The following is a 24,166-nucleotide window of genomic DNA, read 5'->3' as shown; positions in this document are numbered from 1 at the left end:
CTAAATAAAACTCAGTGAAATAGATGATAGTTCATTATCGTTTTTCGCGGAAGGTTTCGATCATTAGCCTATGCTAAATAAGACTCATTTGAAAGAGAGAATAGGTCATTAAAATTTGTAAATAGTTAGAAAGTATTTTAGAATGGGAATTAAATATTTTCTTTTGAAATCCATTAAGCATATTTAGAAAGATTAAAAATTGGTTTTGAGGAATACTGCGAATGAGAGTTGGTGGTGGAAGTTTGATTTGTGAATCTGGAAGGGATATTTAGAAAGTAGGGGAATGAATGACAAATAGAGATCAGAATGTTTTGAGCTGTCGAGAAGTGAAGTCGAGTAGTAGACGGTAGTGTACGGAGAGTGAGAAAGCCGATGTAGTTCCGTGAGTGTGGAGTATCTATCGTGGAACGAGAAGTAGGCCAAGTCGAGAGTAAAAGAACCTCCTTGAGCCAAGAGTGTCCCGGTAGCTGATAGCAGTTTCGAGAAAGGTAGAACACAGCATCACGACAGACGCAGGAACGAGAGCTATACGAGCTAGTTTTTCAAAGGAGAACATTACTGGAAGCCAGGACGAGGTTTGATCGCAGCCAAGGATAGCAGGAAACGGGTCTTGTGTGAGGACATTTTCAGTTCACCAGGAAAAGGTCAGTCTCATTTGTTTGGACATGAAAGTATGGGTTTTTCGTATTAAATTCCACATAAAAAATTGAATAACATAATCAATAATATCAGAAAAGCTTCATCAAACTTAAATAGAGTTGTTCCTAATAACTCCTAATAGTTAAATGTTAATAAAAACTTTCAATTGAAAACCAAAAGGAAATAAGGTTCCCATTTGTAAATGTTATGTTTAAGAATAATAAGAAATAGCAAATATTAAGCATTGATTGCCTTTTAAATAAAATAAAAAATATTTTGATTATAATTGTAACCCATATGTGTATTTTTTTTACTCTTTTCTTTTCTATCCCGATTAGGAACCATTAAGAAATATTTAGAAGCCACGAAAGTAAGTAATTAATTTATAATTCGCCCTGAGATTGAAAACATATTGATATGTGATCTGGTTAATTAATTAGATTAGTATTAATACATTGATTAAATTAAGTGACATATAAGAATATTATCTCATATCAATAATCAAGATCACATCAACTGGCGCCCAACGTGGGGCATTGTAAAGTATTTCTAGTGGCAAATTTGAAGGATAGAAAGAGTAAAGCCGGTATTTGAAAATTTATATGCCTGTGGTAAAAAGTGAGATACTTACATTTGATAACATAAAATTTTAGATCTCTTTAGGTACAAATTTTACATAACTGATTTAATATTTTATTTTTACGATATTTACATTTGATATATTTATTGACAATTTATAATATTTGGGTAAAAAAAAAAAGTCGTATTGGTAACATACTAGTAAAATTTCATATTTGGCGGGGATAATACTTCTTGAAAACAAATGTCTGTGACAAGAAGCCAAAGCAAGGATAACAAAAAACAAAAAGAACATTCAGACCAAGAAGATATTTTAGACACGACAATCATGGCATCAGAACAGCAAGAATTATCAGGAATAGATAAATTATTACAAATGATGCAACTCCAGTCACAAAGAATGGAACAGAAAATGGATGAAACACAACAAAAACTGCATGACAATCAAAGAGAAACAAAACAAACAATGGAGAAAAATCAGGAAGAAACATCAAAGAAAATGGATAAAGTGGATCAAAAAATGGAGGAAACACAACGAAAAATGGATGAAACACAACAAAAATTGGATCAAAAAATGGATGAAACAAAAAGAATAATGCAAGAAAATCAGAAGGAAACAAAACAAGCCATAGAAGAGAACAACAAGAAAATGGAGGAACGCATAGAAAAGTATGAAATGAAAATTCAAGATAAAATAAAGGAGTTAACGAATGGCCAGAAAAAGGAACTAGAAAATTTGGAAAATAAGTTGGAAAATGCTATTCAAGTAGACAGAGAAGAAGTGGAAAAAAGAAACACAGAAATAGAAAAACAAGTCACCGAAAACCGGACGCAACAAAATGTCGGAGAAAGAAGAGAAATGGTTATACATAGCACAGATGACGTGAAGATAAGGTTTGGCGGGGATGTAAGAAGATTACACCCAGTGCCGTTCATAAATAGCCTGAAAAAGAAAATACAGCACATCGGAAATTTCGAAACAGCAAAAGAAACTATCAGAAACCATCTCAAAAATGAAGCAAGCCTATGGTTCGATTGCAAAGAAGAAGAATTTGACAGTTGGCAACAATTTGAACAAAAATTTTTGAATTATTTCTGGGGAAAAGTCCAACAATTGGAAATTAACAAGGAATTGCAAAATGGGAAATACAATGATAGGATGGGTATATCAGAAAGGACATATGCATTACAAATTTACTATAACGCAAAACATTTACAATATAATTACTCATCGGAACAATTAGTCGAACTGATTGCAAGACATTTCGAAGAAACGCTGGAAGACCATATCACATTGCAAAACTACAAAGACATAGATAGTTTATGCCAATTCCTACAAATAAGAGAATTACGTGTAAGAGAAACAAAATCAAGAAGGTCGCGAGAAGATTACAGGCCCCGAGAAACTCAGGATTACAGAGATAGAAATCAAAATAGGAGGGACTATACAAGACGAGATTTTAATCCCAGAAGGGAAAACGAAAATAGAGACAACGGAAGAGGAAATTATGAACAAAGAAATAGGCAATGGAATGAGGACAGAAATCGAGAATACCAGAATAGAAACACCACACGCTCAAATCAAGAAAACAGAAATAATGGTAGACAAAATGAACAGGGATATCAAGAAAACCGAAACAGATCCGACAGACCAAGAGAAAATAGAAGAGAAGTAAATAATACCCAGACAGATGGATATGACGGAGAGAGACATTATGACGAAAATATAAACAACGATGAGCAACCGGCGTTTTTTCACGACGGCGCTCACTAAAAACCAAAAATCAAACAGGAATCTTTTGTAACCCCAAGGAGTTTATTAAATTGGCAAGAAACAACGAAAAGAAAAATGGAGTTAATTTAAAATTTGTGGATGGATTTATCAACGAGAAACCAATTAAAATTATGATAGACACTGGATCTGAAATAACATTGGTCAACAGAAAACTAATAGAAGAAGTTAACTTAACAAATTTAATTTACAAAATACCTAGGGTAAATTTAGTGGGCGCAAACAAACGGACATTGGCAACTATAAATGAAGGCATACGAGTAATGGTACGACTGGGTAAGAAGATGTATGCACTACAATGTGTAATAATGCCAAACATGTCACATGACATGATAGTAGGAGTTGACGAATTGGCAGAAAAACATGTAGTGATAGATTTTAAAAATAATACGATGAATCTAACAGAAGAAAAAGAAGAAGAACAGGACAAGGAACAGGAGAAACAAAATACGGACGAATCAGGTAAAGAACAAACAGTGGAAATGAATTTGGCAACGAAGCAAGGACAAAGAAGAAAAGGGAGAAAAAGTCAGAAAAAGACAAAAGAAAATGAAACCTGTGGCTCCTCAAAAGAAGAGTTGAGCCCAGAAGAAGAAAATTTGAGAGTATCAGAAACAAAGGAAACCTGGGATTCCTCAAAAGAAGAGACGAGCTCAGGAGAAGAAGAAATAAAGCAAAAAAATGAAAGCGAAAAAGATATGATCGAAAGAGTGGCATTTGAAGAGGAGGCATATGAAAACGAGGATGCAGAATACACGATAAAAGTATGTGAAAAATCTGAGGAAAAAGACAGAAGATTAATATGGGAAAAAGGGAAAGACAACATAATAGCCGACACTCTAACACAGGATGAGGACACTGAAAATAAGGAAACAATTACTCTACAGGTGGGACTAATTAGAGTAATACAAGAAGAAGGGGTATAAGACGTAGATTAAAGTAAGGAAATATACAGGGAGTTGGTTTTGCCTCGAGAAAATTTATTTAAAAATGCAGATAAATTTTATCGAATACAAGGCGGGGATTTGTTATATTTCTATTTGATATAAAAATTAAAATTTGATAATTATAAACAAAATTCACTTTAATATAAAATATTTTTAATTTTCTCAACCTCGGGCATATAAATTTAGAACAACCTGTATACAACAAATTGTTATATTTAATTTTAAGAAGTGATTAGAATAAGCGTACGAAACTCGGAACAATGTGCTTAGATAAACAAAGTGAATGACGCGTACCATTATCGTTCTTCTCGGAAGGTCGATCATTAGCCTATGCTAAATAAAACTCAGTGAAATAGATGATAGTTCATTATCGTTTTTCGCGGAAGGTTTCGATCATTAGCCTATGCTAAATAAGACTCATTTGAAAGAGAGAATAGGTCATTAAAATTTGTAAATAGTTAGAAAGTATTTTAGAATGGGAATTAAATATTTTCTTTTGAAATCCATTAAGCATATTTAGAAAGATTAAAAATTGGTTTTGAGGAATACTGCGAATGAGAGTTGGTGGTGGAAGTTTGATTTGTGAATCTGGAAGGGATATTTAGAAAGTAGGGGAATGAATGACAAATAGAGATCAGAATGTTTTGAGCTGTCGAGAAGTGAAGTCGAGTAGTAGACGGTAGTGTACGGAGAGTGAGAAAGCCGATGTAGTTCCGTGAGTGTGGAGTATCTATCGTGGAACGAGAAGTAGGCCAGGTCGAGAGTAAAAGAACCTCCTTGAGCCAAGAGTGTCCCGGTAGCTGATAGCAGTTTCGAGAAAGGTAGAACACAGCATCACGACAGACGCAGGAACGAGAGCTATACGAGCTAGTTTTTCAAAGGAGAACATTACTGGAAGCCAGGACGAGGTTTGATCGCAGCCAAGGATAGCAGGAAACGGGTCTTGTGTGAGGACATTTTCAGTTCACCAGGAAAAGGTCAGTCTCATTTGTTTGGACATGAAAGTATGGGTTTTTCGTATTAAATTCCACATAAAAAATTGAATAACATAATCAATAATATCAGAAAAGCTTCATCAAACTTAAATAGAGTTGTTCCTAATAACTCCTAATAGTTAAATGTTAATAAAAACTTTCAATTGAAAACCAAAAGGAAATAAGATTCCCATTTGTAAATGTTATGTTTAAGAATAATAAGAAATAGCAAATATTAAGCATTGATTGCCTTTTAAATAAAATAAAAAATATTTTGATTATAATTGTAACCCATATGTGTATTTTTTTTACTCTTTTCTTTTCTATCCCGATTAGGAACCATTAAGAAATATTTAGAAGCCACGAAAGTAAGTAATTAATTTATAATTCGCCCTGAGATTGAAAACATATTGATATGTGATCTGGTTAATTAATTAGATTAGTATTAATACATTGATTAAATTAAGTGACATATAAGAATATTATCTCATATCAATAATCAAGATCACATCAATATATATATATATATATATATATATATATATATATATATATATATATATATATATATATTCAAAAAAATCCCTTTTACCACATAGTGGTGTAAGGCGACAATACATTACATTATGTTACATTATATGTAATACAATACAAAAACAACTGAATCTTAAATTTAACTAATAACTGCTATATGTTTATCTTATGTACAAATTTGATCCATTCCTTCTTATTTCTGGCCAGCGTTCTTATTTCTATCCACGTTGTTCCCCTTTTTTGCCTCTCGAATATTTTGCCTAGTGTTTTAGTGTGCCTATACCGTTTTGTCGTGGTCTACCTTTCTTCTTTGCGTTTTTGCCTGTCAAATTTCTTTCACCGGTTTTTGTATGATCCATTCTCTGAAGATGACCCCACCACCTGAGTTGCATTCTTTCTATAAATTTCAACGTTGACTCTATTTCCAAATCTTCTCTTATTTGATTGTTCCGTAGTCTCTTTTGGTAACCCCTCGAACTCGTCTAAGTGACAAAGGAGATGAACAATTTTGAAACTGTAGAAGCAGATTGCCTATTAGCACAGCATTCTTCTTCTTGATGTGCCTATCTGTGGCAAATGTTGGCGATCATCATGGCAATTTTTATTTTATCTGCAGTAACGCGGAAAAGCTGCACAAATGTTGTGTTGAAGCAGGTTCTGAGGTTCTTTTACCAGGATGTTCTTTTTCTTCCTGGACCTCGCTTTCCAATATTTTTCCTTACAGGATGGCTTATGAGCTTTATATAGTACAGCCCAATGCGGCTTTTGTGTTGGAAGGTATACAATATATCAAATATTTAAGATCAGACAAATATTAGAAAAAAACTGCGAATTCAACTGAGATATACACTAAATTTTCATAGAATTGCAGCAAGCATATGAATCGATAAAAAGAAACAGACTATGGCTAGCAGTTATAATGGGATTTATCTCATTATTAAGATCTTCTAAATATCCTTAAATTAACTAAAGTATTCGTTAGATGTTTATTTATAAAACAATAAACATCACGCATATTTGTTATTATAATTGCAAAGTAGAACACCTTAGCTAAAGTCCACGTTTTGCTTAGATCAACAAGGTTGACTATTCATTTGATCCAGTAACGAGAATATATACAAACATATTTACATAACGAAGTATTTGATAAATATGGGAACACGGTCAGATTTGGGCATTAGTGGGTCAGTCGAATTAGTTAGTTAGGTTTGGAAAGTTGCTGCCGTTAGGGCAGAATAATGTAATCACCTATCAACTGAATACATTTATATGGTATTACATCAAACAAAATAAAGTAGTTATGAGTATATAGTGTATTCCTGATAGTCAACCCCATTCCAGTATAGTAAATTTCCACTTACCACCATATGGTGACCTGAGAGACGGACTGGACTTCTGAAGCAGTAGAAAACAGGAAAGATGGCAAAAAACTGGAGGAAACGAAGAAAATTTAGGGTAAAGTACCAATCCTCATATTAATTGGTGTCGTTAGATGGAGAATGGTATAAGGAATGGGACGGACTATATGGAGCTGGAGAGGCCAACGATAAGGGAGTCCAAATGGTAGACGTCGACATGGACGAAGGTTTGGAGACATAAGGTCACGCCCAAACGTCAAGAGGGCAAATGGAAAGAAATGGACAATACATAGTGGACAAATGTGTAATCGTGAGTAACTTTTTAGCTATTTTTTAAATTGCATATACAGTCTCACAGATATATAATATAAATATAATCATTTAAGAAGAACTAGAATTATTAATTTTCACTTAAATATAATTAAATTAGGTAAAATTTTTTTCGTATATTATTAAGTTTTAGAAGTATTTCGCCATATTAAATAATTCAGAAGATTTTTTTTGTAATTACATTTCATATATAGATAATCTTAATCTTAATCGATAGTTTTATTTTAATAGAAATATAACAATTCTTATATTATATTATATTGTAAGAAATAATATAATTATTTTAAACTATACAAGTACGTAAATAAGTTTATTTTGATTTTGATGTAATTTATACTTGGTGAAAATGCTATTTTTGCATACGGAAGTTATTTTGTTTATAACAGTTTACTATTATACTATTTTTAAACTAAGGACTTCGGGTATAATGTGTTTGACATTGAAAATTGAAACGCATGAACTACATAGGAATTCGCTAAAGCGACAAATTTTTACGAAGAAAGTTCATTATTATGATAAATAAAATTAGCCTGAAAAATATAAGATATTAGTATTCGAACAATATGTTTATAAGGAAAGATAAAAGAAAATAATTTAAGATGTTGGAAAGAAATTGGAAAATCCAGCATAAAGGACTTATTATATTGGAGACGGAAATGTCTCAATCAATGAAAATTTTTGTTGAGAAATGCACGTAAATACAAAGAAATACAAAGATTTTTACTTATGATAAATATGACAATACCAAGAAAAGAATCCTAAAAAGGAAAAATTAAAAATAACTATGGAAAAAAATTAAATTTTTTTTAAATGAATAACGATTTTCAATTTTTTTATACAAGGAGTATTATTATTCCACGTACATAGGACTAATAAAATTCTTCCTCGTGATAGAGCACACAACTACTACCATAATGGCATATGGAATTTTTATTGAGTAAACGAATTTGCTCGTGAGAGAGTGAATTATTTTTATACAATGATTTTGTGACGAAAAGAAAATCAGTTAAGAAATGATGATGAACTGATATAAGAAGAAAAATAAAGACAAAACAAGTTATATAAATATGTTGAAGTATCGGAGTTTATAAAGGAAAAGAAAATCCCATTTGAGGAAAAGACAAAAGAAGATTAAATATTAAGACTTAAAAAGTTACCCTAAAGAAAGACAAGTATTAAGGATAATTTGAAGAAGATTAATGTCAAAAGATCTGGAAAAATAGAATAATTGAAGAGAATTTTGTACCTGCATTACAAAAAGTTACAGTACCTTAGTACCTACAGTAAAAAGTACTATTTAAGAAGAATACTTTGTATGGGTTCAAGTAACATAATTTATTAGTATAATATATAAAATAACTTTAAATTTATATAATATAGATATATTTATTTAATTCGAATGAGGTCATGTAAGACTGTATTTCAATTAGAGAAATAGAGATAATTTTTGTGACGTAAAAGTGACTATTCGCGTGAAGATTCTGAACTTCTATTTAATTAGTAACAAAAATTTAGATTAACTATTTAGCTATTGCAGGTTTTTCTCATTAGTAGTTTTTATGTAAATATTTTAATTTTCTTTATGTTTATAGGAGATTTTCATGATATTTCTGGAGATTTTCATTATTAGGAGATTTCCATGATATTTTTTCTAACAAAATATGGTCTATTTTTATTAACCTTTTCTGTCGATTTTTTTTTTTTCATAATTGAATGCTGAATTTTTTTTGATACCGACAATAAGATTTCCGATTTAAATTTTTTAATACTGTCGAATTTTGGTATAAATATGATTTGTTTTTTTATGATGATGAATTAATGTAGATATAGTAAAAGCATAATTGATTTGAGACAATCTAGACGCTAGACAAAAAAACAGACTCTTGTCAAGGAAAAAGTACAAATTTAAGTTCGAAGATTTTAGCATACCCATTTTTTGTTTTGAAGTAATCCTATTCTCAACTAAGGGGGAGCACTAGGTTCAGACAGGAATTTGGGGATGCAAGATGTAGAAGTTTTTTTAAGCGCACAACTATCCATTTTGTCTTTTTTGGAACAAACCTTCTCACGACTAAGGACGTGCAAAAGGACCGGAAGCAAATTCAAGGGTATAAAGTTGCGAAAAACTACCCATCGAGTGGGTAAGGGTTAGAAAATAAAGAATTTATGAAGTGAATGATATATAGATGAAGAATTATGAAAATAATACGAATATAGGAAGGAAGATATATGAAATATAAAATAAATGATAAAGAAATAATGAAGAAACATGAAGAAGAAGAAGATTTTTGTTTAATAGTACACGATGAAGAAAGTACTAAGTATAAAGAAAATGAAGAAATATGTAATTATTGTGAAGTACCAGACAAGAAGAAGAATAAGAAAAAAGAGATAATTTCTAATAGAAGAATATTAAATTGGAGAAGATCAAAAGATTTGTCTTAAAGGTCTAGTAAAGAAGTAGAATTAACAAGTAAGTTCAAATGTAGGAGTTGTAATTTTTTTAAACCTCTGAAATCAAAGTAAAGTATAAAATACAATTTCTGAGTATAGATTTTCGCGAGTCATAAGGAAAGAAATAACTAAGAATAGACGATGTTTGATAATTAGTGAAATAAATTGTATATATTTGTAAATTTTGTTTATATATTTTTTTTGTAAAAATTTGTATAAATCTATACATATAACGTAATCAGTTGATGATGATAGCAAGAAAATTTTCTTCTCTTCGGGGAGGAAAAAGGAAGCACGGTACATGGATCAGAAAATTTTCTTTTCTAAGGGGGATGATATAATGGGATTTATCTCATTATTAAGATCTTCTAAAAATCCTTAAATTAACTAAAGTATTCGTTAGATGTTTATTTATAAAACAATAAACATCACGCATATTTGTTATAATAATTGCAAAGTAGAACACCTTAGCTAAAGTCAACGTTTTGCTTAGATCAACAAGGTTGACTATTCATTTGATCCAGTAACGAGAATATATACAAACATATTTACATAACGAAGTATTTGATAAATATGGGAACACGGTCAGATTTGGGCATTAGTGGGTCAGTCGAATTAGTTAGTTAGGTTTGGGAGGTTGCTGCCGTTAGAGCAGAATAATGTAATCACCTATCAACTGAATACATTGATATGGTATTACATCAAACAAAATAAAGTAGTTATGAGTATGTATATAGTGTATTCCTGATAGTCAACCCCATACCAGTATAGTAAATATCCAGTTACCACCATACAGTGCTATAAATGGGAATATCAAGAAAATTATTGTAGCTAACTCAAATGTGCGTTACAGACGCATATTCACAGATAAAGATAAAAAACAGAACATCGCCATGTAGTATAACATCAGGACTTAGACAAGCATTCAACGAAAAAGGTACGTAATATTAATCAAAATCTAACAATAAAACACTGAAAACGTTTGTTTTCTATACTTCCACAAAATTAGAGAGAAATTTTGTGGAAGTATATAAAACAAACATTTTCAGTGTTTTATTGTTAGATAAAATGAACTTCCTTTAAGTAACGGTCGAATCCATCAATTATTAATAAAAATGTTGATTCAGACAACAAACGCAATACTTAAAATTTGTCCAATTCTTGGTTTTATTGGAACAACAAAGCGATGATCATCAATTCATTATTTTCATTAGTTGTTCCAAAGTAATGTTTATTGAATTGATGAATAACAATTTATTAATATTACGAACACTGTTCACTGAGCCAACGAACACTATTCATTGAAACAACAACGTTGTTAATTGACCGACGAAGACTATTCGTTGTGTCAATAACAGTGTTATTCCTCCTAACGTATTTCGTTTATTTCTACAATTATTTCCGTTTATTCTTACAATTAATTCCGTTCATTCCCACAATAAAACCGGTTATTCTTACAAGCAATTCTATTCACTCCTACAATCAGTTTCGTTAATTCCTACTATGAACGTATTTTATATTAATAATTACTTAATGCATTAGGGAGCGTTCAAGTATTACGTAACGCAATTTTTAAAGATTTTTGACCCCCCCCCCCCCAACCTGCGTTACGTAATACTTGAACAGTCCCTTAGCTCAGTGTATGATATTAATTGATTAATAATAATTTTATAAATCCCCCTTTTTTGTCCTAAACCTAATGGACTTTACACTGTGTGATTTCTCATATGATTTCACTTATACAGTGCGCTGGATAAAGTGTTGCCCCCTTAATAACTTATTTATTTTTAGCACATAAGCAAAACGCTCGGATAGGTCGATTTTTAAAAGTATATTATAACATTAATGTTTCGAACTTTACACGATCCCTCTTCAGGTGACAGACACAACTTTGGTTTTTTTTTAAATGCGAAAGTACATCATGTGACAGCTCATTTAAAAGCGTTTGAAATAGTGATTCCAAAAATGTATAACACTTTAATCCTTTTGGAGAGCGCAGGTGCAAAATTTTGATCGAATTCTTTTTAAACGCATTCATTTTTTTGGAATCCTGAGAAAACTAATATGTATTTTTGAAAAATTTAAACGCCGAATAAAATACTACATTATTACCGAGGGCTGAAAATCCCTTAGAATAAACTGAAATTATAAAATTTATAATTATAATTTATATTTAAACTTATATTTGAAATTAAAAATCATACTAAATTTTCTCTTTTTCACCCCTGTGACTTATTAAAATAATTATTATAGAAGTTCTCAGGGAGTTCAGACCCTCGATAATATTGTAATATTTTATTTTGCGTTTAAATTTTACAAAAATACTAATTAGTTTTCTCAGGATTCGAAAAAAATGAATACGATAATAGACACACGAAAATTTACTTCCAGTACGGACTACACTTGGAAACAAAATCAAATTATTCGGCACTTCGGCAGAGGTAACAGCATTGTTTAACAAAGAACGATAAGAAAAAGCAAAATCAAATGGTCAAGCAAAATATTTATTATTTCGACAACTTCGTTTATTGTTACCATGAACGCATTGATTGTAGTTATTAAACGCAGTAGTAGATTGATTAATGCATTCGTTGTCACAACAATCAGTTTATATCTACGGAATAATCAAATATTACTCTATATTACCAACAATTGTACATTGTTTTAGTGAAATCTGTACGTTGTTACGATAAACCAAGGTAATTGCTTACAATCTACGAAATCAAGAAATTGCTTTGCTGCGAGAATTACCATTATTTATTAAATATATGAAACTAACTTATTGTCTGAATAAATTGAGTGTTATTGATTAATGTACTCTAGTTATTTTCACAATTATTATTCAGTCATTGTGACAATAACCAAATACATTGATCAATGTCTAAAAGTTCGTTGAAACAAAAAATTAAATTGTTGTTACAACGAAATACTATTCAGTAATCACTGTTAATCAATATTACGAACAAAATTTTTTTGAGTGAGGAGACCCCTTATCACCGTTTCTATTCAATTTGGGCATAGAATATGCAATAAGTAAAATATCATTTGAGCTAACAGAAGGAATTGCGAATCGAGGATCAAAACTATTGTTGGTTTTTGTTGATGTTTTAGATGTAGTCGCTCATTCTGCAAGAGACGTGAGAGAGGTATTTTCACAACTCGAGGAGAAAACAGGTAGTCTGGGTTTTCAAATAAATAAACCGAAGACGAAATACATGTTAGTAACCAAAAATTCAAGTCCATGAGTTAGACAGAACACAACTATTAATGACCACAACTTCGAAGTAGTAAAAGGGTTTAAATATCTGGGGGTGGTAATCACAGATTGACAACCACATAGAAAAAAGGGGTCTTGGTAAGGATAGCTGCGGGGAATAGAGCATTGCAGCCCTATCTTCGTATATGGTGACTTCGTATGGAACTGAGACCATCGTCAGACATATAAAAGCTAACCGGATGGACCATCGTCAGACATATAAAGATGGACAGGTATCAGGGTAATACCCGAGATAGACAGAATGGTAAAGACTATTTTTTGAGAGACCAACGGATAGAAGATGAGTATGCAATGCCAAAAAAGATGAAAGGATAATGCTGAAGTCGATTTATCTGGGATTGGGGTACAACAAAGGATCATAGAAACGCAAGATCGTAGAAGATGGAGGGCTCTAGTGAATCTGACGAAGACTTACCCATAGTTGTAAAGCCAGTAAAGAAGAAGAAGAAGAAGAATACAGTGTAACTGTTTGAGTAACTAACAACACGAATACCCACGCACATTATTTTTGATTCCAAAATAATTTAGACTTAATTATTTGATTTTGATAACATGTTGTGTAATTTAAAATGATTTTTTACAGATATATATATATATATAACACATTATTAATACATAATTTTTGTCCCCTTTTCGCACCAGTTTTAACTAGTTCTATTTTAGAATTTTAGTGCATTTTATCCAGCTCGTTATAATTACTCTACCATCCTACCTAAAACATGTTGTTATGCAATGTTTGAAGTGCAGCACATAGAGAATGTAGCCTAGCATGTTGTTTAACGTGTCTCAGCTTCAACACAAGTTTTATCAGTCGCCGTACATGATTAAGGTTTTACTCCAAATATTTGGTGTAATCACAGAGAGAGCCGTGTGGATAATTTGAGTTGCAATGTTATTCTGACACTCGATAAAACATCTTTTGAGGCCGAATGGAAGGCGTCAAAGTTGGCCGTAAATTACATGTTGCTAGGAATCTGTTTATTGGACAAACAGGACTCTCTTACTAACCTATCCCTCAAATAACATTATACTTTCATGTATGTAGCTTTTGCCTTTGGATATAGCTTGTTTAATATATTGGTGAAATGGATAATTGAATGTTTGAAACATAAATTTTTAATATCAATATAAAGCATATACAGGGTGGCGGCCAATCAATGAAAAATATGAAATACACTAACTAAAGAATAAAGAAGGGTCCCAACATCAAATATAGAAGTACTACTAAACATAGTTAAAGACTTCTATCAGGAAACATACATAAGCAAAGATAAGACCAAACGAACTTGGAAGCCACCCCATCATGCAAAATTATGAACCAGCGTTTAGAGCTCATGCCAGAGATCGCACTAAGCGAAATCCAGGACGCAATGAAGAAGATGAAAAATAACAAAGCACCAGGAGAAGACGGAGTCGTAATAGAAGTTATAAAGATGTGCGGACTGTCCTCCTCAACCAAATAAAAATTTCGTTTAGCGTTTGTCAATTAGCTTTATCGCGAATTGCATGGAACAATGCAGTAACAATTTTAATATACAAGAAAGGAAACAACGCGCACATAGAAAACTATAGACCAATCAGTTTATTGAACCATACCTACAAAAATTTTTTCCACCTACCTCTACCGAAAGTATACTTTTCCGGACCTGATTGTAGGGAGCAAAGTTGTACTTTTCCTCCCTAGGGAGGAAAATATTTTTCTTCCCTAGGGAGGAAAAGTAAAAGTAACGTCATGGTATTTCATTCATGAAATACAACTTATTGACGCCCTGTATAATATCTATTTTCTATTACGTAAGTATCTATACATTTTAACGTTTATTTATAAAACACCCTGTATTTGGCAGAATGGTAAAAAACAGTAAATTGTTATTTTGATTTAACAATGTTTACATTAATAATTTGACTTATATTTGACAGTTGACAGTTATATTGTACCTACTTGTTAGTTTTAGAGTTCTAATAAATGTTGTTGGTTAGTTACATAAATAAATTAAGTAAAAATGAAAAAATGACTTGTTATTTGAGGAAGGTGGAAAAATCATATTATGTATAACATGGGAGTAAAGTGCCTTTTCCTCCCTTGAATGATTACTGCCCTCCGCTACGCGTCGGGCAGTAAACTTCATTCTCGGTAGGAAAAGTAGCACTTTCCTCCCTTGTTATACAAACAGCTATACCCGAATAGTTACGACGAGACCGGAAAAAAATTTGGATTTCTACCAGCCCCGAGAACAAGCTGGCTCCCACTCAAAATTTGGAACAAACCTACAAGCAATGAAAGCCTTAGTAGAAAAATAGATAAAATATAACAGATTACTAGTACTTACCTTCATAGACGTTTACAAAGCCTTCGACACCGTGGAACTAGACAGCATTATAACTGCTCTGAACATTATCGCTTTATACAGTTCGTAGCAGTTTGCCCGTTTGTTAGCAGAACACAAAAGGGCTTTCAACAATAGAAAAACAGACACTTCTACATACGCACTTCACCTTCTAGATCATAATCATTCTTTCAATGAAGAGTTTCAAATTCTACATATTCAACATAAAGGCCTTAAGCTATCACTTTTAGAATCAATGGAAATTAATAAATTGAAAAATACAGATATAATTCTGAATGACCAACTCGAGACAAACAGCTCCCCACTCCTCAACCTCTTCAGTTAAAGACTTAAAAAGGCAAACACATTGTAAAATATATCACTTGAGAAAGGCACTTTGCCGAAACAGCTGTAGTAATAACATAGTTGTAATAAATTTTGTGGAAGTATAGAAAAACAAACGTTTTTCAGTGTTTTATTGTGAGGAAGGGAATTGATAGGGTAGCCCTGTATATTTTTATATCAATAATTAAAGCGTTTAAAAGTTAAGCCTGTTTCGATATTTCTCCATAATTCAGTTTCCATTGTGTAAAATTTCAAGAAACGGTTGCCCGAGTTGAAAATAATTTTCAAATTTCTAAGTCGTTTTATATTATGAATGGTTTTATACTTTTGAAACAAGGGAAGCGTAAACAATAGTCAATGTTCCAAAGCAACTATTGGGCCCCTGTTTACAACAAACCGCTTTTTGGGCCATTCATCAGATTAAACCTGATAAGTTTCTTAGAGCAGGTGCATAATCCGAAACTTTTCAAACTAAAACTTGTTTGTAGATTTCCATTAGTTAGAAACAATTCCTCCTCATTCTATGTTTTATTTATAATGCCAATTTGTGCAAGGACTGTTAAATTTAGCCAAAAGTATATAGTTTTTCGGCTCTTTTATTTCCTGCTCCGACTTGGAAAGTTCAGCAAATGTACGGGATCTGTCTCCATAAATTTTAACTCTATATGTTTATGTGTATGTGTGTCCATTACGAAATTAAGCACAATAAAGACAAACATAAATATAAAATTTATACCTATTAGCGGATGTTTTTCTCCAGACATATAGGTATTTTGAGAAAAAAATGTGTCAAACTCAAAAATTATATTATTAAATTTAACATTCTGCAACACCATTTTTGATTTCATAATCAATATAGCTGTAAGTCGTCTTGTGCATAATATCTGTATTATAATATATCTATCATTAACGCATGAGATTCAGCAGAAATATTTAAAAATGATATGCCCAATGCCTATCTGTCTGAAGACAAAAAGGGTATGAACGATGATGCGTATTGCCGGTAATAACAAATGGAGCAGAGACCTTAAAATTAACGAAAAGGACAACAGAGAATGACGGAGTGATCCAGAGGACCATGGAGAGAGCCATGCTAGGAGTCACAAGGAGAGACAGAATACCAAATAATACCATCAGGCAAAAAACAAAAATAAAAGACATAGTAGAACATGTAGCAAAAACGAAATGGAGATGGGCAGGTCATGTGGCAAGAACACTGAACGGCTGGTGAACTAGAAGATTATGGAATGGCGACCGCAGGCGGACAAACAAAGCAGAGGTCGACCACCAACGCGCTGGATTGACGATATCAAGGGAACTGCCGGGAACTGAATGAAGGTAACTCAAAACAGGGAGACAAGGAGAAACTTGGAGGCCATGGAGACATGGAGGCCTATGTTCAGCAGTGGACGATAACAACTAGATGATGATAAAGATATCATTAAGTACACACAGGTATTATACAGGACCTGCAGTTTAACATAAAATTCAAATAAGTAGTGGAGTTGAATTATAATACCTCTTGTGACCGAAACCGTGTATTTAAAAAAATGACAGTTACTGATTTCTGAGTATTCTCATTTAATATGTACATTTCATGAATTTGACACTATTTCATTGACATGCACTATGAATGTGAGGCCTAAGTACTTAATAAAGCATAGAAAGAAGATATGGAGTGGTGGGAATGAAAGATATTGGGAAAAATGGCTGGAGATGGTTAGCAGAGAAAAATGAATCATGAATGATTGATGCTTTCATCATAATCATCAAACGATCAATTGCTGGACATAGACCTCCCTTACTTCTTTCCAGTGTTCCCTATACTGGACCGCTTGTAGCCAATTTTCCGTTACTATTTTTATATCGTCGGTCCACTTAGTCGGTGTCCTTTATCGATATCTTTTATAGTTTCTGGACCTTCATTCCATGATTCGTCTTGTCGACCGTCCATCTTTTGTTCTAGCTAAGTGCCCTGCCCAGTTCCACTTAAGCGTAGTGATTCTTTCGATGATGTCGTGAACACCTGGTCTTTGCCTGACTTGTTGGTTTATTATGTAGTCTCGAAAGCTCACGTTCAGCATTGCACGTTCCATAGCTCGTTGTGTAACTCTGAGTTTATTCGCGGGTTTTTGCATCAATGTTAAAGTCTCTGTTCCATAAGTTTGTACAGGCAAAATATATTGGTTATAAACCTTTCGCTTGATGCTTTACCTGGAACCAAATATAACAATATTCACAAAAGCACAAAACGTTAAGTTGGCAGACATTCTGAAAGAATGGATATGGAAAAAGGGAAAAAGTGCCAATTAAAGTACCCCAAAAGGGGCAGTTGGGAGAAGGAGACGAAGAAGACCAAGAAAAAGATGGTACGAGACAGGAAGATAGGTATAGATGGAATCTATGGAAATCAGTGAGTAGAGAGCAAAAGCAAGGGATAGAAGACAGTGAATGATTTTAATCAATTAATTTCTTCATATAAATAAGTCAAAGCCGTATGTAATATGAAATTATGTAATGAATTTTATCCCTACTAGATCAAACGGCCTTTTGAGCATTTGAAATAAAATATTAGCAGGTGAGAACATAAATTTTAAAAAGATATTCCTTCGAAAATAAGTAAATAGATATTTTCGAGTTGTGCAAGACAATTGCGTCAATCTGTATTTTGGCCGTTTTGGATTTTGACTTTGCAAAATAGAAAACTTAACCCAATTACTAAAAGGAGAGAACAAGTCACTTTTGTATTTACTTTTAGTAAAGAGGAACACACAAAAAATGTATACGAAGTCAAAAAACCTATAGGTACACATGAAAGTGCGCATAGAAACTATTAGAAAAACAAAATTGATTTCACAATGTAAACGATCTTAAGAGTACAAACACTCTTGAGGACCTGTATGTTTTTGTGTAGCAGCATATATATGTACATACATATATACATATATTATGGTTACCTATTACATATCTTGATCAATACACTCAATGTATGCTCTGGTTAGAGCATAATATGGTTCCCTTCCTCGTCAATGTCTATTTCCAATCACAATTGGAATTTGACGCCAATATTCATTGCAGGAAACGAATTAGGCACTGGTATTTACTGGCTAATTAGATAATTTGCTTATTATCACCAAAGTAATAGAATAGCTTAACATTAATCCGTCACATATCCGGTGAGGATAAATGTCATAACCTGTCAATACTGCGAAATCAATAGTACTATTTCCTATCGAGATAGTGCCTGGCTTTATTCCTTACTGTTCTCAAAAAACCAATTACATGTATATGAAAATAATAGTAGTAAATATGGGTTATTTTCTAATCTTGAATGTCACTGGGGCAAAATACATTTGCAATTTAGACATATTACCTTTTTACGTTCACAAACTGCCTACAAAACAGAATATAGGTACAACTTAACTGGTGAATATTGTCAACATGTTTATATCACTAATAGAAAGAACAATATTTATAAGAGGATATAGAACAGAAGAAATAATATATATAAGACAAACATAGTCGAAATAATCATTTAATATTGACAAGGCATTTATTGTGCTTTGTCTGTTTCCTACAGGTTTTCGCACATAAATTTTTGCACATATTCTTCAATCCTTATCTGTGAGATATGCCCAGCCCATCTCGACTTCAAAACGAAGACGATTCTTCTATAATACATTGTCATTTATGGTTACATGTATCGTGCTTATGATTTTTTGTTAATTTTTTCGAAATATTTTCTAGCCTAGTCTATTCTAGATCTTATTTTTAGGTCAGGATGTATACTGCAATCGATGCAATATTCCATGTGCTTAAATCTAGTGACATTTCTAAAATGTGCCCGTGGGTAATTTATTGTGCATAGTTAAGGTACATTTACATAGTTAACATTACATTACATTACATTACATTACATTACATTACATTACATTACATTACATGTTAACATAGTTACCATTACATTATAACATAGTTAAGGTCAGTTCTTTTCTATGGAATGGAAGCTTGGACACTGAAAAAGATCAATACAAGGAAAATAGAAGCATTCAAGATGTGGATGTACCGCAGGATACTGAGAATATCGTGGACAGAGAGAGTGACAAACATGGAAGTGTTGCGAAGGATGCAGAAAGAAAAAGAACTTGAGCTTACTATTAAAAAGCGCAAACTGCAATACATGGGACATATAATGAGGGGACAAAAGTACCAGCTACTACAATTAATTATTCAGGGAAAAATAATAGGTAAAAGATCCATTGGCAGAAGAAAACATTCATGGTTAAAGAATTTAAGAGATTGGTACAAGTGCAGCAGCTGCCAATTATTTAGATCTACGGTATCAAAAATACGCATAGCCTTGATGATAGCCAAACTTCGGAACGAGGACGCCACCTGAAGAAGGAGAAGGTACATTTTGGTTTTTTCGGATTAATAGCACTTTGGTTTCCTTAATGTTTATTTTTATTTTAAATTGCTCACAACCCGACTTGATCCTGTCTATGAGGCGTTGTAGACCCAAGTCGATTCTGATGCTATTGATATTTACGCCATTCACCTTGACTCTATCCTTGGAATCCTCCAGTGACCTGTTAAATAGAAACTTGTGGAACCTTCGATCCTAACTCGGGCGTTTTGCTTCCAATACAAGTTTTTTAGTACTTTGATGTCTTTCCAATATAAACCAATTTCTTGCAAACGTTTCTATAGTAGGTCGTGTCTTACTTTCAGACAAAGAAGATAAAAAGAATGCTAAAACATCAGAGATGAAAATCCTTAGAAAAATCGATGGTAAGATACTATGGAATAGAATTAGAAGTAGAGATATATGACAAAGATATAAGGTGTAGAACATTAAGGACTGGATAAGAAATAAAAGAGTGGAATAGGACGATAATATGAGCGGAATGACAACAAATATAGTAGTAAAGACTGCGACAGACGGATCCTCAATAGGAAGACGATCAGTGGGAAGACCACGAAAACGATGGAACGTTAACTTACTGGAAGCACATTGAAAAACAGACAGTGATATCTACACAAAAAAAGAATTGTATCTACGACTTCAATCATTTCATTGTCAAGTTGCGGGGACCAGGACAAAGAAGTGAGAAATCAAGTACAAAAAGCAAATAGACTGGCAGGATGCATTAATAACACTATATGGTGAAACCGACATATTAAAACTGAGATGAAGTCAATAATTTATAAAGCCATTGTAAGACCAATAATGACATATGCATCAGAAACAAGACCCGATACAGCCACAACACAAAGATAGATATTTATTTATTTATCATAATAGATAATACACAAAGCAAAAACATTGCACTCCACACCTGTACAAATTACATAAGAATTATCAAGGCAAGGAGCGCTGTATAATTATCATAAAGTATTACAAAAATTAAAAAAACATGAGACTAAACAAATAAAGAAATAAGCATTGTCAAATTAAATTAATCAGAAACATTCAATATATAAATAGAAAAAAGAGAAAACAAAATAAAAATAAAAACACTGGAAGTACAACAAACACTGCCAATTGGTTTCTAGGTCTTAGTTTTAATATAATATATTAATAATCTCTTAAAGATAGTTGCATGATGGCTATTTTTAATGTGATAAGGTATATTATTGAACTGTACAATTCCTTTATGAAACAAGCTTTTCATTGAACTGGACTTGTTGGTTGTTCTAACATAAAAATTTATCGAATTTGCAGCTCTAGTGCTATGCTCATGAACATTTGCTATCGGGACCAACTGACTGTTCAAATACTCAGGCAATAAATGGTTTACCATCTTAAATAAGAATGTCATACATTGGACATACATAAAATGTTCAACTTTTAACCAATTTAAAGTTTTCAGCATATCTTGAATTCGAGTATATCGATTGCATCTCAATATTACTCGCATAGCCTTATTTTAGAGAATTTGAAGCCTGTCATAATTAGAACATCCTGTATAAATCAATGAACAACAATATAAAAAATGAGGTAATATTAACGAATTATAAGTTGTTAATTTAGTTTGAAATGTCAAAAATGGTGATACTCTTCGAACAAAACCTATTTTTTCCCTATCTTTCTGCAAATGTAATCAACATGTTTACTAAAAGTTAGTTCCCTATCCAATATGAATCCCAAATACTTTATTTCCTGAACCATTTCAATTTTTTCATTATTTAATTTAATGTGAACATCCAAACTTAAGAATTTCCCGAAAAGAGTATTATTACCAATAAACATGTATTTGGATTTTAACTCATTGACTTTCAATTTGTTTAACTTAAATCTTTCAGTTAATAAATGCAATTCACGATTCATCGTGTCCACTACATCAACAAAATCTTCCCCATAAAAATATATTAATGTGTCATCAGCAAAAAGATGAATTTTACATTTGCTTAATACGTTTCCCAAATCATTAATGTATAATATGAAAAGTAGAGGTCAAAGTACATTGCCTTGCGGCACACCAATATCATTTAACTGTGGATTTGACATTTCACCATTTAATTTAGTCCTTTGGTACCTATTTGACAGATAATTTTCCAGCCAATTAAAAACTGTCCCGTTAAAACCATATTTCTTTAATTTCAAAAGAAGTATATGACGATCTATTGTTTCAAATGCTCTTTTGAGATCTATAAAAACTGCGCATATACCGACCCCTGTCGTATCTAAAATACTTTTCATATCTGAGACAACTAACTGTAATGCGGTCTCACATGAATGAGAATTTCTAAATTCAGACTGGTAATTTTACAGGATATTATTTGAAGTAATAAATTTAATCAGCTGATTGTACACCACAATTTCTAAAAGTTTTTCACAAAATGGGAGCATATTTATTGGACGTAATTGATCAAGTTTATTAGTATTAGGAACTTTTGGAACAGGAACTATAGTTGATATTTTAAATTGCTTGGGCACCAGGCCCTTCTCTAAACTCATATTAATTAAATTTAATAAAGGATAACCTAACACATGAAATAAATTTTAGATAATATCAAGACCTACTTCATCCGTACTAATTTTTTTATATTGAAATTTGATTATATCATATAGTTGGTTTAGTGATATGCTCTCAAAAGTTTCAAAATTTACATCAGATGAAACAACTGTCTGCAAATTTAAATTAACATCACTATTTTGGTCAAAACTTACAATAATATCTTTAACACTATCAACATAATATTGATTTAATATGTTTCCTAAATTTACACTATATGTTACACCTTCATGTTTAAGACTTTGAAATTGTGATATAGTTTTATTAGTTCCTACTAACTGTTTGAGATGTTTCCACATTTGTTTAGAATTACCCCTATTCCTATCAATATTTGACTCATAAAATCTAATTTTAACTTGTTTTAAAATTCTAACACAGTTATTTCTTTCAATTATAGTTATTCCAATCTACGCAATCGTTTGTAAACAAAAATCTTTTATAAGCAAGATTTTTATTCTTAACTGCCAATTTACAAGTCAAACCATTTATTACCAAAGTTCTTAACTTCCACAGTTTTAACTGGTGACACTCTATTCAAAACATCTACGATATTACCGATGAAAGTATCAGTAACTTCATCGATGTTTACCGAAGAATATGCCCAATCTTTTTCAATCAACATGTTTACCATATTATCATATATTATTTTAGAACGAATTTGCTTTGTTTCAATGACTTCACTTTTAGTTACTTTAATATTGAGCACATGGACAATACAGTGATCAGATATTATGTATTTTTTTTCTACATGAGCAGTTAACGTATAGTCATTACTGATGACAAGATCAATCATAGATTTTGAATCTTTAAAAATTCTTGTATATTCATTTACAAGTTGCTGCATTCCATTATTTTCTATATATTCTTTCAATTTACTTTTACCCTGACAATTTTTATCATAATGTATGTTGAAATCTCCAGCAATGACTATACTACAACTACTATGTGATTCATAATAATCATCCATCCACTTAAAAAATTCATCAATGAATTCACTTATACTACGACTTGGCGATCTATAAATACCCACTATTCCATAATATGATCCATTAATTACAACATCCAAAGACAAAACCCACAAACTCTTGTCAATAATAAATGTTTTGATATTATTGACTTTTATGTATTCTTTCGTATAAATTAGAACTCCTCCTGTATGACGACTACTAGAATCACAACGCGCCATTATATATTCAGGGATCTGTAGCTCAGAATCTGAAAAATCGCTAGTGATACAAGTGTCCGTTAAACATAAAATGTGTGGGTCATATACCTGAACATAAAGTTTGATTTCATCGCAATGTTTATAGTAACTTTCAGCATTAATACAAGAAAGAAGAAGATTATCTGTACACTTTGTATTTGTGCGTGTAATATTTGAAGGCGTCTTTGATGGCTAGATATTATACCCTATTCTTTCTTTGGCTTTTAATAACTGTCTTTGATAACTACTACAATTTCTATCAAATACATTATGGTTATAATTAACATGTTTAAGTTTAAGAATTTCATTTGCATATTTACAGTTAACACAAGTAAAATTATCGTTAGTAATTCTGCACTCATCTTTTTTGTGTTGACCTCCACATAA

General features: G+C 31.9%; 1 protein-coding gene across 1 annotated transcript in view; it reads left to right on the top strand.

Moving 5' to 3' along the window:
- The first annotated feature begins 2,608 nt into the window (after positions 1 to 2,608).
- LOC126878502 (cilia- and flagella-associated protein 251-like) overlaps positions 2,609 to 24,166 on the top strand; it is a 100,702-nt gene continuing 79,144 nt past the window's right edge. Inside the window, exon 1 of the mRNA XM_050641254.1 lies at positions 2,609 to 4,934. Coding sequence (XP_050497211.1) covers positions 3,124 to 3,936 — 813 coding nt within the window. The 5' untranslated portion in view covers positions 2,609 to 3,123 and the 3' untranslated portion in view covers positions 3,937 to 4,934. The remainder of the gene's footprint in view (positions 4,935 to 24,166) is intronic.

The sequence above is a fragment of the Diabrotica virgifera genome, chromosome 10 (assembly GCF_917563875.1).
Source record: "Diabrotica virgifera virgifera chromosome 10, PGI_DIABVI_V3a".
Taxonomy (NCBI): domain Eukaryota; kingdom Metazoa; phylum Arthropoda; class Insecta; order Coleoptera; family Chrysomelidae; genus Diabrotica; species Diabrotica virgifera.
Note: the sequence above shows the minus strand (reverse complement) of the source record. Positions and strands in the feature narration are given on the sequence as shown.